This window comes from Spermophilus citellus (genome assembly GCF_964194105.1).
Source record: "Spermophilus citellus genome assembly, chromosome: X".
NCBI lineage: Eukaryota > Metazoa > Chordata > Mammalia > Rodentia > Sciuridae > Spermophilus > Spermophilus citellus.
The window spans coordinates 107,491,037-107,507,272 of NC_138190.1; the positions used below are offsets into that span (position 1 = coordinate 107,491,037).

General features: G+C 38.6%; 1 protein-coding gene across 1 annotated transcript in view; it reads right to left on the reverse strand.

Moving 5' to 3' along the window:
• The window catches only part of GUCY2F (guanylate cyclase 2F, retinal), a gene marked incomplete at both ends in the record, with an annotated part of 89,911 nt that extends 73,905 nt beyond the window's left edge, over positions 1 to 16,006 (reverse strand). The window contains 7 exon segments of the mRNA XM_081277732.1: positions 2,663 to 2,775; positions 2,778 to 2,954; positions 12,938 to 13,073; positions 13,077 to 13,478; positions 13,482 to 13,579; positions 13,582 to 13,615; positions 15,995 to 16,006. Coding sequence (XP_081133858.1) covers positions 2,663 to 2,775; positions 2,778 to 2,954; positions 12,938 to 13,073; positions 13,077 to 13,478; positions 13,482 to 13,579; positions 13,582 to 13,615; positions 15,995 to 16,006 — 972 coding nt within the window.
• Between the last annotated feature and the right edge of the window lie 230 nt (positions 16,007 to 16,236).

Consider the following 16,236-nt stretch of genomic DNA (forward strand, 5'->3'; position numbering starts at 1 on the left):
TTTCTATCTCCTCAATCATTGTCATTTCTTAATGGGAAAAACATTCAAAATCCTTTCCTTTAGCTTTTTTGAAATATGCAACACATTTTCATTTTCTGTAGTTCACCCTACAAGTTCAATAGCACACCAGAACTTCTTCCATACTCCTATCTAACTGTAACTTAGCATCATTGATTAACCTTTCCCCTGGAGCTGCGATTTAAACCCAAATTTGCCTAACTCCTTATCATATGCTTTTTCTCCTATACCAGCTGCCTTCAAAAATACCTTTGAGCAGAATAATTAAGAAAAATGGGGGGTTTGTTTATCAGAGACATGAAGATAATTGTCTCACCTTCCATCATTCTTTGGTTATGAAGGTCTAGCCTAGACACCTGCAAAGTGGGGGTAGAATGCATTCGATCTGGCTTTTTAAAAATAAGCTCTGGATTCTTTGTTGCAGCTCTATTTCCTTGTCTAAAGCAGAGTGCAGGCTGCCTAGCAACCAAGCTAATGGCATCTTTTTTTTTTTGCCTTAATTACCTTATGTTCCACAAGCTCAAAGGGATTGAATCAAATATCAAGAGTACAAGGTCTGACTTTTTTATATCAATATATCTGTTCATACACATGTACAATACACACACACACACACACACACACACACACACATACACACACTCACCATCTTCTTCCCTCCATCTTATGATTAAAGTAGAAAGATGACTTAGACTGTATTTATGTGATGCCTTATCGTTGGGATGGGATATAAATACAATGCCATACAACTGATTGTGCTTGCCTATAAATACAATGCCATACAACTGGTTTGACCAACCATCCTTAGCAATATGAGGGATTATTGTAACTGCTGTAAGCAGTTGTTTTATATTCTATATGAAAAAAGAGAGATTTATTATAGACATATCAGTAGTAATAAAGTTCAAATCCAGCACAATTAATATCACTGCCAGTCACATTTCTTATGAGAATGAGAATCAGGAATGTCTTTGGTATCAAGGTAGGAAGAAACATGTACACCTGTTTCATCTGAATTACTTATTGGGGGGCAGGGAGAAATAGGAGGCCACTAGATAAAGAAAGGGTGGATAAAAAGGAGAACATCTTGGAGAATGTGAATATTTGACCCAATCCACTGACTACCTAATAGCCTTCTCCTTGCTAACAGCATCTTAATTTTGTTCGCACTTTTCTGGAAGTTATAGGATTAACCACATTGGTCTCATTCCTCTTTCCAGATTATTGGTTTAGGACTGGATATGGGACACAATCTGGGAGGAGTCTGTTTGAGGAACTTCTGGGAACAATTTACTCACTCTTGAACAGAAACACATGAGTCCATTTTCACCTCTGGACATTTCTACCTGTACTTAATGTCTGGAACTGTGGCAGCCATCTTGTGACCATAAAAAGTGGCTCATAAGGGCTATCTAGCATGCTATAGCTTGTAAAGTGTAAAGATGAAAAGAACCTAGTTCTCTGATGACATCATTAAGCTACTGAATTAACCAACCATGGAATAGTTCCTGTTTTGAAAGAGAAATGTTTTGTAGGCCAATTTGTGTTGAACTGCCTATTACTTACAGCCAGAATTAATACTAAAGAATGCTAGCACATACTTGAACTTTTGAACTTCTTTATATGGCATTCTAAATGGTTCTGAAGATGCCTATTGTCTACATCTGATCTCCAACATATAGAAACCTGCATATGTATTCTAATCTAAGTGGTGTCTCTGCCTTTGTACTCATTCTCTTTGTTTTTGTCTTTGCTCTTCTTTCTTTTCTCTGCTTTCTTCCTCTCCATACTCCTTTTTCTTCCTCTATGCCCTATGTGACTGTGATTTAAATCATAAGTATGTCTATATAGACATGCATGTAAATGTATAAATAGTATTTCTTATATATTAAAAAGGAGGACTTCTTGCCCATTCCAAATGATTCATTTAATATAAAGATAGCTCTGCCAGCAAAACACTCCTGGCCTCTCCTCACCTACTTACTCTTTTCTTCCTACAAAGGAGGAGTGACTTAATCTGATGTGTTAGTTTTGAAGACCTACATTTGGGTACCTCTTCCCTTCCCATCTTCTTTGTCTTGTGTGTGGGCACATGCTCTGCTATGTTCCTCCAGATTATATATTTTACAAAAGGCCTGCCCTTGTGGCGCAGGATTCTAGTGGCCCAGCAAGCCTAGTGACTAGGTGAAGTCTGCTTAATCCTAATGTTCAGTATTCAGAAGCTCAAATGCCTACAGAAACAGTCCACATCCTCCAAATATTAGCATTATCAACATTAAAGTTTATGTGGTTTTTTTCTATATAGGCTCTTTAGTCTGGTTGCTGAACTGGTTCAAAATTCCAGTCACAAATAAAAATTCTATTTTATTAGGTCCCCTTGAGCAGCATTTGTATATGTTAAAGTTTTATTTTTCTGTTCTTAAATATATTTTGTTTATTCTTCATTGACTGTGCTATCATTGCGGGTTGCTTGAAATATTTCCAAGAATGTATGTTTGTTCTTCAAGTGTTTCTACAAACAAAAGGTGTTTTAATTTGTGTGTGATTGCCTGCTGTTGATTGGGTTTCCTATTGATTGGAAAAGATAGTTACTTTCCAGATTTTTGAAGCTCTCAATTCATGATAACTGTGAGTCTGCACTTACTTGATCTGATTCCAGCATATCATGAATTTCACCCCTAGCTGCTGCTTCTGTATAGGCTTCATGGAAGGTCTTTCCTTGGGACTCCACTGAAATGGTCAATACAGCATCATATGCTTTGGGTTGTTCCTGAGGACCTGGTAGGGGATGTGCTTATAAGGTAAACTGTAGAGCAGAGTATCATAAGGAACAAAGGCATAAGTTCCATAGAACATTTTCAGATCATTAGTCCATTCCAAGAGGTGTGTTGGGGCCTCTCCCCCAATCAAGATGGAATGAATACACATTATGATTACTGAAACCAACAAAGCAAAGAGGTTATGATAGCAATACGTTAGTGAAATATAGTGCCAAAACACTATAAACTGGAGAAATAAATAAATGAATAAATGTGTTCTAACCAAATTGTAAATAATTTCTTTCTTATGTTTATGGGTAAGAAATTGAGGTCTGAAATTTGGGTATATACCCAGGGACTCTGTTTTGGGTAATGGAGCAAGAGCTTAACATTCTAGGAACAATTACTGGTAAAATAAATGTGAGATACCATAACAAAGAGGCTTTAGGGTTGGGAGGGATAGTTTCATATCATAACACCAAGTATTAGCTGTATAACCTACATTACTTAACTTTTCTCTGCATTATCCGTGAATAGATAGAGGTAACAGTATGTACTTCATGGAGAGGTAGTGATGATTGAAGATGATTCATATAATGAGTTTAGTACATAGTACTCAATAAATAGCAACTACACTCATACCTAAGAATAAGAAGACTAGAAGGAGAGGATCTCATAATCACTATTGTTTTTGTTGTTGTTGAGGGGTTTTATTTGATTTTTAATTAATTTATTTATTTTAATTAGGTCAATATGACAGCAGAATGCATTTTGAATCATTGTACACAATTTTAGCACAACTTTTCATTTCTCTGATTGTACATGATGTAGTGTCTCACCATATGTTCAGTCATACATGTACCTAAGGTAATGATGTCCATCTCATTCCACCATCTTTCCTGCCCCCATGCACTCTCCCTACCTTCCCTCCCCTTGCTTTTCTTTGTTCACCTCCTACAAACATGTACTCGAGTACATTTTGGCCACCTGTTCTCACCCTTATCAAGACCATTATAGACATTGAATGGCACTAACACACGTTCATCTATAAATGTTACTAATATTATGAGTGATGTGCTCAACCTTTTAAATCGAGCTTCCCTGTAATTGGAATTACTTTGCACTCAGTTTAATTCTTCCTAGACTTATGAAACTATGTTGTTTGGCAAGGATATGCTAGAATAGAGTGGATTAGAGGGGGCCACGGTTGAAGAATGGCAGCTAGATCATGAGACTGAAAGTCTTATATCCAATTTCGTCCTTGGCATGCTAAATGAGTTTAGTTTAAGCCCACTTGTGCTTCAGTGCCCACATCTTTAAAATGTAGATTCCAATGCATTTCACAGGTACATTGAGTAGTTTAATTAGATAATGCCTGGCAAGTATTCTGAGCTCCTTGAAGAAAGGCAGAAGTCTTATTGCCACTGGTAAATATTAATTATACACACTTACTGGGAACCTTTAATCTCAGGAACTAAGTGTGCTTAACTACGTTCAATGACTGGTCTTTGGCATTTATATGTTACTTCATCTATTTAAAAAAGCTTCTTTACACTTGTTAAATACTCCCAGAAAATTTGCCTCTCATACTACAGATGATATACTTCATTTTTAAAAAATGTAACTAGTAAATTATGAAGATGATTTAGACAAAACACACAAAAAACACAGTATAACTTGAATTCTCAAATGACCACTAGCTCCTTCTAAATAAATACCCTAAGTTTCCACAAGTATTTTAATGTTCAGACCTTCCTTACATATCTCTAAAGATATCTTTGGCGCTACTTCATGAGCCACAGGAGGTATTCAGCCTCAGTTTTTCATAATCACACATTGCAAAATGGGAAGATGTAGTGCCATAGAGGTTTGAAAAGGTAAAGAGTTGGATTTAGAAAGAAAAAGTAGAACTGAAGACATCACCCTCTATATTTGGCTACACCATTAAACATGAATCTGTTTGGTCAAGTTAGTTCAGTCACAAATCTATTGAAGGGAAAAAATTAGCTAAGTTGTGTGCTTCAGTTAGTTGGCCAGCTCATTCAACAGTATTCTTGGCAGTTAAGTAAGTATGCTAATATCTTTCTTCTAGAAAGCCAGAAATTAAATGACCTGATCAAGGTTACCCAATACAATTCCATTTAATTTCCTTAAGGGATATTAAAATTACTTTGCTGCATAGAAAATGTTAAATAGAACTAAGTGCTTTGTGCTGGTTGAAATACAGCAAATACTTAAGCAGATGTGGTGGGTGCTATTATGATGTACCATCCAGATACACACTTCAAAACTGAAGCACTCATCCCCCTAGCTGCTGGGAATGTTAGCAACTAATATCTCATTGAGAACTGCCCTCAGTAAGGAGAACCACCTTTCTCAAGGTCACATCTCTTCAGTTGTGTGCTAATGCTACCTTGGGCTGATTCACAAGGGTCTGTAGTTAAATTATTAGGGATTCTATAAGCCAGTTAACATAATATTGGTCGCCTAAAATTGGCCATCGTGGGAGTGATCACTGTGGAAATCATCAAACACTATCACATCAGGGCTTCCCCACACCACAACCCCCAGAGATGGTTATTAACTATTATCACAACGTGTGCCTTTCTCTGGGCTATCCTGCACCTAATAACTGGGAAGGGAGGATGGGAGATATTTCCATAATCACTATTGCTGTTTTTGTTGTTGTTGAGGGTTTTTGTTTGTTTTTTAATTAATTTATTTATTTAAATTAGGTCTATATGACAGCAGAATGCATTTTGATTCATTGTACACAATTGTAGCACAACTTTTCATTTCTCTGGTTGTGCATGATGTAGCATCACACCATATGTGCAGTCATATATATGTACCTAAGGTAATGATGTCCATCTCATTCCACCATCATGGAACTAGAAATGCCCAGACTCCTCAACTCAATTCTGGACAACACTGAAGGGTCATCCTCCATTTAGGTCGGAATGAGGGCTTCATTGTGACTGTACTGAAGTTCAGTTCTCTCTGCCCAATCCAATTCTCCCTCACAGTTGTTATCCTCAAAAGCATTCACCCAATAATCTTCATTACTCAAAACTCCATCATCAGACTGTTTTCCAGGGAAACTGACTTGTAATGCTGAATTAGACCCCCACCATACCCTGAGCTGACTTCTATCATGGTTCTTAAAGATTTATCAGCCTTTTTAATTTATATCAGTTTCTACTATGAAACTATGAGCTTCTTGGGGTCAAAAGACTTTTTAAAAAATTTTCATATCCTGTTACATATTATGCACACATTGAATGTTGTTTAAATGAATATTTAAATACTAAAGATTCTTCAGGAGGAGAGGTGTGAACTTGTATGATTTGTACAGGTCTCTTGAGAAGTGAGATATGGGCATATTTGGATTGTTAAGATGGAGGAAGTAATACTTGTTGGGCAATTAGAGACCAAACTTGTCTTTAATGCCTAGTGTCATTAATTTATCCAAGACTCTACCCCCTCAACCTGAATACTTCTTCTCTATTTTTCTTTCCTTGGATCACATTATTAACATTTCAGATAAAGGCATTTATCTGAATTTTATGCAAAATTTATCCATATTTTTATAATTAGAAATGCTCTCTGAGACCATCTAGTCCAATCTGTTCCCTTCACATTTTAGATGAAGAAATGGAAGCCTCAAGAGGGAATGATCACAGGCTTCTTGATTTTTTTAACATGGAAAGTCCTTGCCATTAAACACAATTAAAGTAGAAATCATAAATACTGAATTCAAACAACAGCATCTTAATTTAATAGATTGAGTGCTTTGTGAACAGGGATTTATAGATGCATCTGTTCTACAAGATGGTTTTACTAAATAGCTTTATTATCTCAAAATTACATTCATTAAAATGGGGTTTGACCCATAAGTTGTTGTCAGGAAAGGATTAGTATGCAGAAACCTTAAAACCTAGACAAGACTTGGGTCAACAGCTGGTCAACAAATAATACTAATTCATAATTTTCTATCCTAATTGTTAACAGTCAAGCCACTCTATAGCCAAAACATGGACCAGGAAATGCACACTCCTTAGATCACATCTTACCAGGATATAGTAACACTTTCTCTGGGCTACCTGAGTCCCACTCAAGCTGTCTGGCAGCTATGTGTTTATACTGTGGGGCTGACTATGGCTGGCTATGTAGGATCCTCTCTCACCTGCAATGCTACCAACAGAAAAAGTCATAAAACTCCAAGAAAAGCCAATTCCCAAGTCACTCTTTTTATCTTCCTCTATTGAAATACTCTATCCATTATTTCTCTGAGATAGAGGACCTGATGTTTCTCAAAAGGCAAGCTTGCTTCATGTCTCATGGATTACTGGCATGGAGGTCTCCATGGAGGAAACTCAGCCTCATCTCGCACCTTGTTGAGATGAAAATAGTTCCACTAACTAATGCTGAAGAAGTCCTTAGGAATGATATTCACACTTGTGAGCCCTCAGCATTGACCCCAATGCAAAGAAAACCCCATTATACAGTCTTCATTTTTCATATGAATCCTTCTGTGATATTTCCTGACATTAATTTTAATCTATTTTAACAGTTGCTGAGGAACAGGGAGAGCAGATCAGAGGAGGAGGGACTTACGCAGATTTATCTTAAGTCTCTCATTTCCCTATCTGACCATATTGTGAATGAAAGAGGTTCAAAGTCTCTTCCTCTCCACCTTTTTTTTCCATCCACTTTAAAAAATGGCTGAATAAGAAGAGGGTGGGAGGCTCTGGAATCTGAATGTTTCCCAGCACTATCCCCCAAGAGTGATTTGGTACAGGTGGCCTCATTTCCCAATGTGACTCAGTACACTTTAAGAACACTACACTAAGCGAGGTGCAGCTTTCCCCATCACTTGACAAGACCTCACATGTATTCTGCCTTAATTCCTGAGGCCACCATTTAACTGCCACCAGTGTTGAACTGATCCAAATAGCTCAGCATGATGGAAGACATATATACATTCATTGAGTAGTCTATCTGCATCAGACCATGGTTATATTCTTTTTCATGCCTGATTAAACTAGTATTGCAACTGCATTTATTGCTTTAACATTGCTTCCCAGCTTGAGACAAGTTTATAATATTTCTCCCCTTTTTGCAACATATGTCTTCTCCAGCTTTTCCTAAACTGCTATATATTGGTAAGCCTCTGAAATGCAGGAAGCCTAGATGTTTAGATATTTCCCCTTATGCTGGGTCTTTAATAATTTGATCATTACTGATAGTGGATCCATTCATAAAAGCAAGTTGTCCTTTTACCATTTATATTTGCTTATATTAATCTACAGAAGATCCTATACCAAGTTTTCTATTAGCACTAAGGCCTTTGGCCTTGTATTATGAATATCACTATTATTATTACTATTACTGACACTAGAGTAAAACAGTACTGGCACCTGGTACACTTTGAGGCACTTAAGAGAATTTCATTGGTAGACCCAAAAGTTAAGATAGGAAAATAGAAGGGATACATTATATGTCATATACAGAACTCAGCATCACAAGTGAGTATGCTTTAGAAGCATACCTCAAGTGGACAGGAGGCAGTAGAGCATGTGTCTTTCATTAAACCAGTTCTCAAAGTGTGGTCCCTGAATTAGCAGCATCGATATCACTTTGGAACTTGCTAGAAATGAAAATTCTCAAACTTCACCTCACCCTTCCTGAATCAGAACCTGTGGGAGACACTCTGAAATCTATGCTGTAGTCCTCCAGGGATTCTGGTGCACACTTATATTTGAGAATATGTGCTTTAGACCAACCTGAATGCATATTTCCCATTCACTAGCTGTGTGACATTGGCAAGTTGGCCTCAGAAGTCTTATCCATAAAGTTGGTAAACAATAATTGGCTTTCCTTTACAGGGGCATTTCAAGAATTAAATGAAATGCTTCATATAAAGCCTTTGCAAAATGACTAGCACATAATAAACCATCAATAAATATTAGCTATCATCACTGTTGTTTTGTTGTTATTTTATTGTTTTATGCACAAGAGTCTTTGACAGATGGAAAGAAGCTAGCCAGGTTCTTGGCAATAAAGATAGCAATAAGGTTTCTAATTTTGGAAGAACAAGAGATGGCAGTTCTATGTCATATTGTAAGGAAGTGTTCTCAATTTGGAAGGATTTAAAGGGAGCTCAAAATGGTCCAACAGCTGGGTAAGCTCAAATTGAAAGGATTTCACAATCAGCCAAGCATAGGGATGGTAGGCAAGAAGGTGAGGAGAAAGCAGGAGGGCTTGAAATAGCCAATTGAAAAGTTCTCTAAAGAGCTAAAGGTAGGGTCTCCTGCTACCTTTGTAGAAATGAGAAAAAGAACCCCTCCTGGGTGAATGCAATCCCACAGGTGTTCTGCTTGGTGAGTGAATGCTCTTTTGTGCCATCAGACAAAAACCTCCAGCAGGGCTCATGGTTTGAGGAGCAGAGAATGGACTGGATTTGGGCCCTCATGCCCACTCAGCTAAGTTCTCTTGTAAAGGACACAACCTATATAATCCCACTTTGTATCCCTGACTACAAATTGAGGTTTTTGTCTTTGATCAATATCTCTTTTATTTGACTTTGTTAAAAATAAAGATAATTGGCAATCACTCCCATGGCTTACGGGAAATAAGTTGAGACTCTGAAAGAGGCTGAATTCCCCTTCTCTGAGACTTCACCCCATTCTTTGATGTTAATAATGCCTATTCCTCTCTACTTGTTCTTGTGAGACTCACAGGTGTTGTAAAACTTGAGAGAAAATCCCTATCTCCTGTATAATTTTGAGAGATAAATAATGAAATGGTCTATGTGCCAAGCATTATAAGCTGTAGAGTGTTGTTTGCATGTAGTGTCATGGTTGCTTTAATTGTCTCTATGGAATCATGTAGCTTCCCTTTCTAAGTGCCTAAAACTATTATTATTGTTACTATTACTTTACAATTAAGATTATCATTGCCTTGGTACTGTGTAAACATGATTTAGGCTGGTTTCTGAGAAAGAACTTCCTCTAACCCCAATAAGGTGCCAGCTATATTTCCTAACCGCTAATATTATAAGAAACAGAAGAGGCATACCAGCTAGTAATAGCCCACTACTCTCTCCTGTCCTTCCCTATCACCACTGACCTGCTGACTACTTCTATTATCCTAGATATTTCCAAGCCCCTCCAAATGAAAAGGCCCCTTTCCACTGAATTTTGTATGCCACAAAGAGTCCTTCTCTGAAGGTTAACTTGGAGGTCCACAGTATTAAGAAGTTGCCTCATAGCCAGCAAAATATGGAAGAAAGTAGACCCTACCTTTCTTGGCCTATCTCAGCTGAGGTTACACAAAAATCCCAGTGGTTTTTTTTTGTTGTTGTTGTTCTTGTTTGAGATAGATAACAGCCAGGGATACTTGGCAGCTTCTGTCCCACTAGTTGAGAAGAGATGGAAAATTCACTAGAGATTTGGGCTGGTGTGGGCTAGACTTGGTGTGTTGTCATGTTCCTCACTGTGATGTTGGCCTGATCCATACTCACTGGCTTCTGGCTGTTTCTCACTTGATTTCCAGTTTTCAAATAGGTCTACAAATGTGCCCTAAATTTTAGGCCACTTGGCTAGAGCTGTAATACTCTATTTTTGTTCATTCTCTGGATCCTGCTTCCATGCTCCCAGTGGCCTACAATGCTAAGGTGTATTTTATTCTAACACTTCTCTTCCACAACTCCCACTACCACATCTCACCCACCAGTTGGCATGCCCTCAGATACCAACACCCAGCTGTACCAGTTGTGGGTATCATATACTCCCCTTTGAACACTGAACTTTGTGCTGCCTGAGGTCACCCCATACTCAGTCCGCAACCCAAATGACATCTCAGTTTCTCTTTCCCCACCCCTACTCATATTCTGACTCAAGTCACTGAGGTCCCCCATATGCCTCATCTGAATCTGCCTGTTTTGTCAGAAACCAGAGGAAAAACATCCTAAGTGCAGAACTTGATCTTTGCTCCCTTTTATCACACTTTCTGATTTCTTCCTCCATGTTCTGTTGTCCTTACTACTCAGAGTCTTTCTTTTCTCCATAATCATTTTTCTAGGTTTTTTTCCTCTTAATCTCCAGATTTCCATTCCTTAGTGGGCTGATCCAAACTGTTACAAAGAAAAAAATCTGTGAAACAAAGTCATATTAAGACAAAAATGACTGGCCACTTCAAGTAAGGAACATCCATTTGCATTTTCATTAACGAATTAATTAAAACAGTGGTTCTGGACTCTGACTACACTTTAGAAACACCCGGGAAGCTGTTTAAAAGGCCCTTTCTGGGGCCCCACCACAGACCAATTTAATCAGAATCTCTAGAGGTGGCACTCTGGCAACAGTCATTTTGGAAAGTCCACACAATTCTAGCATGCAGTCAGAGTGAGAACCCTTGACCTAAAGGAATGGATCTCTAATGGTAGGGCAATAATATATACATTTGCTTCCTCTCTCCCTCCCTCAAAGGGGTTGTGGGTGGTGAGCACTCAATCCTAATTCCTCTCAGTCTGACAGCCTAAAGAGCCTCAGGGCCTGGATTTATTTAACATTTCATGGTAGAGGCCAAAATGTCATTTCAAAGTATACTATTTAGAATGGGTGGGATGTGAAACACTCATGGAATGTAAACTTGCAAGAGACACTGGGCTTCACGAAGCTTTGTAACATATTATAAAGTTACGATACTAAATATGTTAGCCTGTTTCTGGCATGATTCCTCTCTGGAAATGGTTTTATATCTTTAAAAATAATTCTGTACTCTGCATTGGAAATATCAAGCTCTATTATGAAGTAATCAGAGCCACACTGATTGCTTAATATTATAGGATCTTGTAGATGGGAGCTGGAAGCAGACTACTGTAGTTCCTGGAACTAAAATCTCTTGCCCTCATCCTCTCATAATGATCATAATTAAGGTCCTATACTGGAGACACTTGAAACTTAAAATGGGCTTCTGGTTATAAGCCAGCCCTAAGCTGGACCATACTCTATCTAACAAGCCTATTGTTATGTTGAGGAAATGACTGGGACCAGGACTAATCCTAGAAGTAATCAGTTTGACAAGGAGTTTCTGAGCTATCCTTCCTAAAGTGGTGGAATGGCTGCAATGGGTGAATGAACAGTGTTCCCACAAATCACTGTCACTTCCAGAAAAAGTAAAGTGGAGATTTAAAAAAAAACTAGAATAGAAAAAGATCAAAATCAAGTGTCACAAGGGCTTGTGGTAAGTGTAAGTAAAAGAGGTGTGACTCCAGAGGACCAGAAAGCCTCCCCACCCTCAAATTCTACTCAATTTGCCTTGGTGACCGTAGCTTCGATGGGTCAAGTTCTTTGCCTCACAATGTGCCATTGTTTCTGCAAGAATCATCTTTTTTATAGTCCATGAAAAACATTTTATTAGTTCTTTTTAGTTATACATAACATTAGGATTCATTTTGACATAATTATAAAAGCATGGAATATAATTTGCTCTAATTCCCTACCCAGTATTTTCAAGAATCATCTTTGAACATTAAACTTTCCATGTAAGGGAAAACATGTTAATATTTTGGCAGTCTTCTCAATTTTATATGCTTTCATTTATAACTTAGGTGCTTCTGTATCAATTAGCTGTATGCTGCAGGGAGACAAGCCCTGTTTGGGGGGATAGGGAATCATAGGAAGTGTGGAGAAAGACAGGATCTGAGTGAGATGTGATAACACAAGGGCACTGGGTACCTAGGAAGAAAAATGCCTAGAAGGGACTCAAAGAAAAATCTCCCCTGAGTTAAAGTAGACCAAAATGAAGCCACAAGAACATCTTCTTTTGGCTACTCTGAAACTACCAGGGTTCTAAGGACAGAGGGAATGTGTGGCTACAGGACTCTTGATACCATTCTTGTCCACCCAGGTGCTGAGAGCAGGCAATGGCCCCCAAGGCATTTGAGTCGGAGTTATTTGTACCTCTATTAAATCTGTGAGATAGGTTTTGTGGAAACAGGAGACTTGGGGTCTAAGTGTGAGTGAAAGAGGGAAAACATGTAAAGAACTAGGGAAGAATGTGCTAGCCTATGGTGTAAGGGCAGAAAACCTTGTGGAGTTTTGATATCTTTTACTGAAACAACGTTTAAACCTCAGTTGAGAGAAAGCACTCACTGCGAATTCTGTCTGCCTGGAGAATCCACTGAAGAGTTTTTTGAATGCTTCGGTTGTCTTGTCCTGTGGTCAGGACGACCCCTACAGGTGGGCTGTGGCTCCGAGGAGCACTTGCGACTTGATTGCCTGTGTGCAACTAAATGTCTTCATCTGAGGAAATTACTCCAGCATGAGCCCACTGGAAATATTTCATGACAGTTAAAAGCACCCAGATGGGAGAAGGGAGTGTCCAAGAAAAGGCCAGGTAGCTCTTTATATTGTCTAGTTCATGATTCACACAAGCCCAAGAGAAAATCCCTTTGTCCCAGCTGTTTCCTAGGAGCCACACTCCTTCCCAGTAGCCAGGGTTGGCAGGGCCAATAAATCCTGAGGCCATCTGGTGGTAGGAAATGAAACTGGAGAGGGCCCTTGAAGTCTGGCAGTCTTCATTGAGAGTCACATATTCAAAAGAGTAACCCGGGTCTAATGATGGGTCCCAGTTGATTCGCTTAATTGCTAATTGAACAGCAACCTCAGGCAGGGCCTTTGAGAACAAGGGATCTCAAGCACAAGGGCCCACCACTACTACCTCTACAGAGAATGCCCACACCTGCTGCAGGAGAGACATATGGAGCAGGAGGCACAAGCACCACTTGAGCTTAAAGATGCAAGGCCATGGTTTCTTGACAGTGCTAGGAACTGCAAACCAAAGCATAAGGAAAATAAATGGCCAGGGTCCCAGGAATATATCCTTCCTGATTCCAGCAAGCTAATGATAAAATAACAGAGGGTATTTTGAGATGGACAGTGGTGCTTCCAATGCCTGTCATTCAGACAAAAATGTTGTAACTTACATGATTTCTGAAACTTCCGGAAATATCAACTATAAAAGAATGGCAGTGTCCCAAATTGAAAGATCCTGCCCCTGTTCCAACCAAAAATCCTCCTCTTCCTGTATTCCTTATCTCATCCATTGTTCACCCACGTGTTTCCATCACAAATTCTTGGAATTACCAAAACTCCTTCTCCTATACCTCACCTTAAATCCATCATCAAGTCCTGTTGATTCAACTAAAGTAATATCTGCCCACCTGGCAATGTGTTTTGATGATAACCTGGATTAATATATAACAAGTGCTTATAAAAAAGCCTGGCACTTCATTAGCACTATATTGGTCATATTATTGTCATCACTGCAGTTTTATATATGTCCATTTCTCCCCCAAAATACCTTCCTGGAGAGAGAGGAGTATAAACAGATAATGGTGATACAGAGTAGAATGTGGTTGAGATAGTGCACATAAAAGAAGACAAGGAGGATTACCTAAACCCAGATTAGAAGGAAAGAGAGGAGGGAAGAGAAGGGAGGCCTCTCTAAATTGAGTACTGAAAAACAAGTTAGCCAAGAGGCTTTCAGGCAAGAGGAACAATATACAGAAACACTCAGAGGTTCAAATATGTTTATGGTGTTAGATTCTCAGAATTCCAAAGCATTTGTTCTATTTGGGTCTGTGATATCAGCCAAGGCAATGGTCAGATCACTAAAAGTCCCTTATGCCATGATCCAACCCTGTAGACAATGGTTTTAAGTAAAGAAATGGTATTATCATATTTCCGTTTTAAAGGTTCACTCTAGCAGCAGTATGGAGAATGGGTTGGAAGGGGGTAAGATAACAGGGGCAGGGAGACCAATTTGGAGGTGATATAGTAATCCACATGAGAAATGATGCCAGACCAAGAGAGTAGTAGTGAAGACTTAGAAGAATGAAGATGAATTCCTCCAAGATTAAAAATATCAAGGACAAGGGGCTGGGGCTGTAGCTCAGAGGTAGAGCACTTGCCTGGCATGTGTGAGGCACTGGATTAAATCCTCACCACAGCATATAAATAGATAAACAAAGTAAAGGTTTTATGTACATCTACAACTAAAAAAAATTTTTTTTAAATCAAGGACAAAACTGTGAGAACCCACAACACTTAAGATCAGTTGGAGAGAAAAGAGGTCATAATGAAAACTTAAAAACCCAGAAAAGCAGCAAAATCCAGAAGATAATGGTAGTTTCCAGTGCAAGGAAGATGAAACTCTGAGGATGGAAAGTGTTTATGAACATCAAATTCTGCCAAGAAGTCAAGTAAGCTAAAGATAGAAAGGTATCCATTGGATTTGGACCCAGAGAGTAAGGATGCAAGTTGATGGGCCACGATGAATACAAAATACATGGGAATTAATGAAGTAGAGTCAGCAAACATACAGAACTCTTTCAGGATGACATATGCAAAGTCTCTGGCCTTTGTCTTTCTCCACAACCCATCTCCCTCATTCTTTCTTCATGCTATATTAAATATCATGTAGTTCTTCAGACATGTGTTCCATCAGCTGTCAAGCCTAGGATTCAGAAAATGCCACTCACTCTTCCTGGAATCCCCTCTTCCTTCTTCCCATTCTCCCCTTTCAGGTTCTCCTGATGAACTCTGCCTTTCAGATCATACTGAAGTGTTCCCTGCTTTGTGAAGTCTTAGTTAACATCCCCAGATCGAGTTCATTGTATTTCCATCAGTGCCTCATACTTGTACCCATTAGAGAGGTATCAGTCTGATTATAAACTGTCTCTATTTCTGATCTGTGTTGCAGCAAGAATACAGAACTGTTTGACATCTCTATACTTGCAGGACCTCATACTTTTAACCATATGGAATGAAGGACAATGACAGCAACTATCAATGGAGAACAGAGCCCACTAAACACTGCAAGTTCCTAGAGAGTCCATTTACAGCCCTAATGCCTAGCAAGTGCCCAGCACCTAGTAGGCATCAGATAAATGTTTGTGAAATGAATTAATAACACATCCAAGTTGATCCAAGATCAGGAATAACCTCAGTAGACATAATAAGAAAAATTAATTGCTTGGGAGAGATGTTAATGAGGAAAAGTCTTAGTAAATCCTTAATTCTAATCACATATCAAAATAATGACATGACCCTCTTCAGTGACAATCAGCACTGGTATGCACTGGTCAAGTTCACTTGGTTATGTATTGCTAGCAACAGTTCTGCCTGTACTACCCATTTAATTGTTACCTCGACTCTCATCCTTAATTTTGTGAGAAACCCTGACTACTCAAGACACAAATCTGGGACACACCTGTGAACCTTCTATTATTATTACTATTATATTATTATTATTATTATTATTATTATTATTATTATTATTATCATCATTATTATTATTATTTGCCATACTATGGATTGAGCCCAGGGATGCTTCACCACTGAGCTCCATCCCCAGTTCTTTTGACTTTTTATTTTGAGGCAGGGTCTTA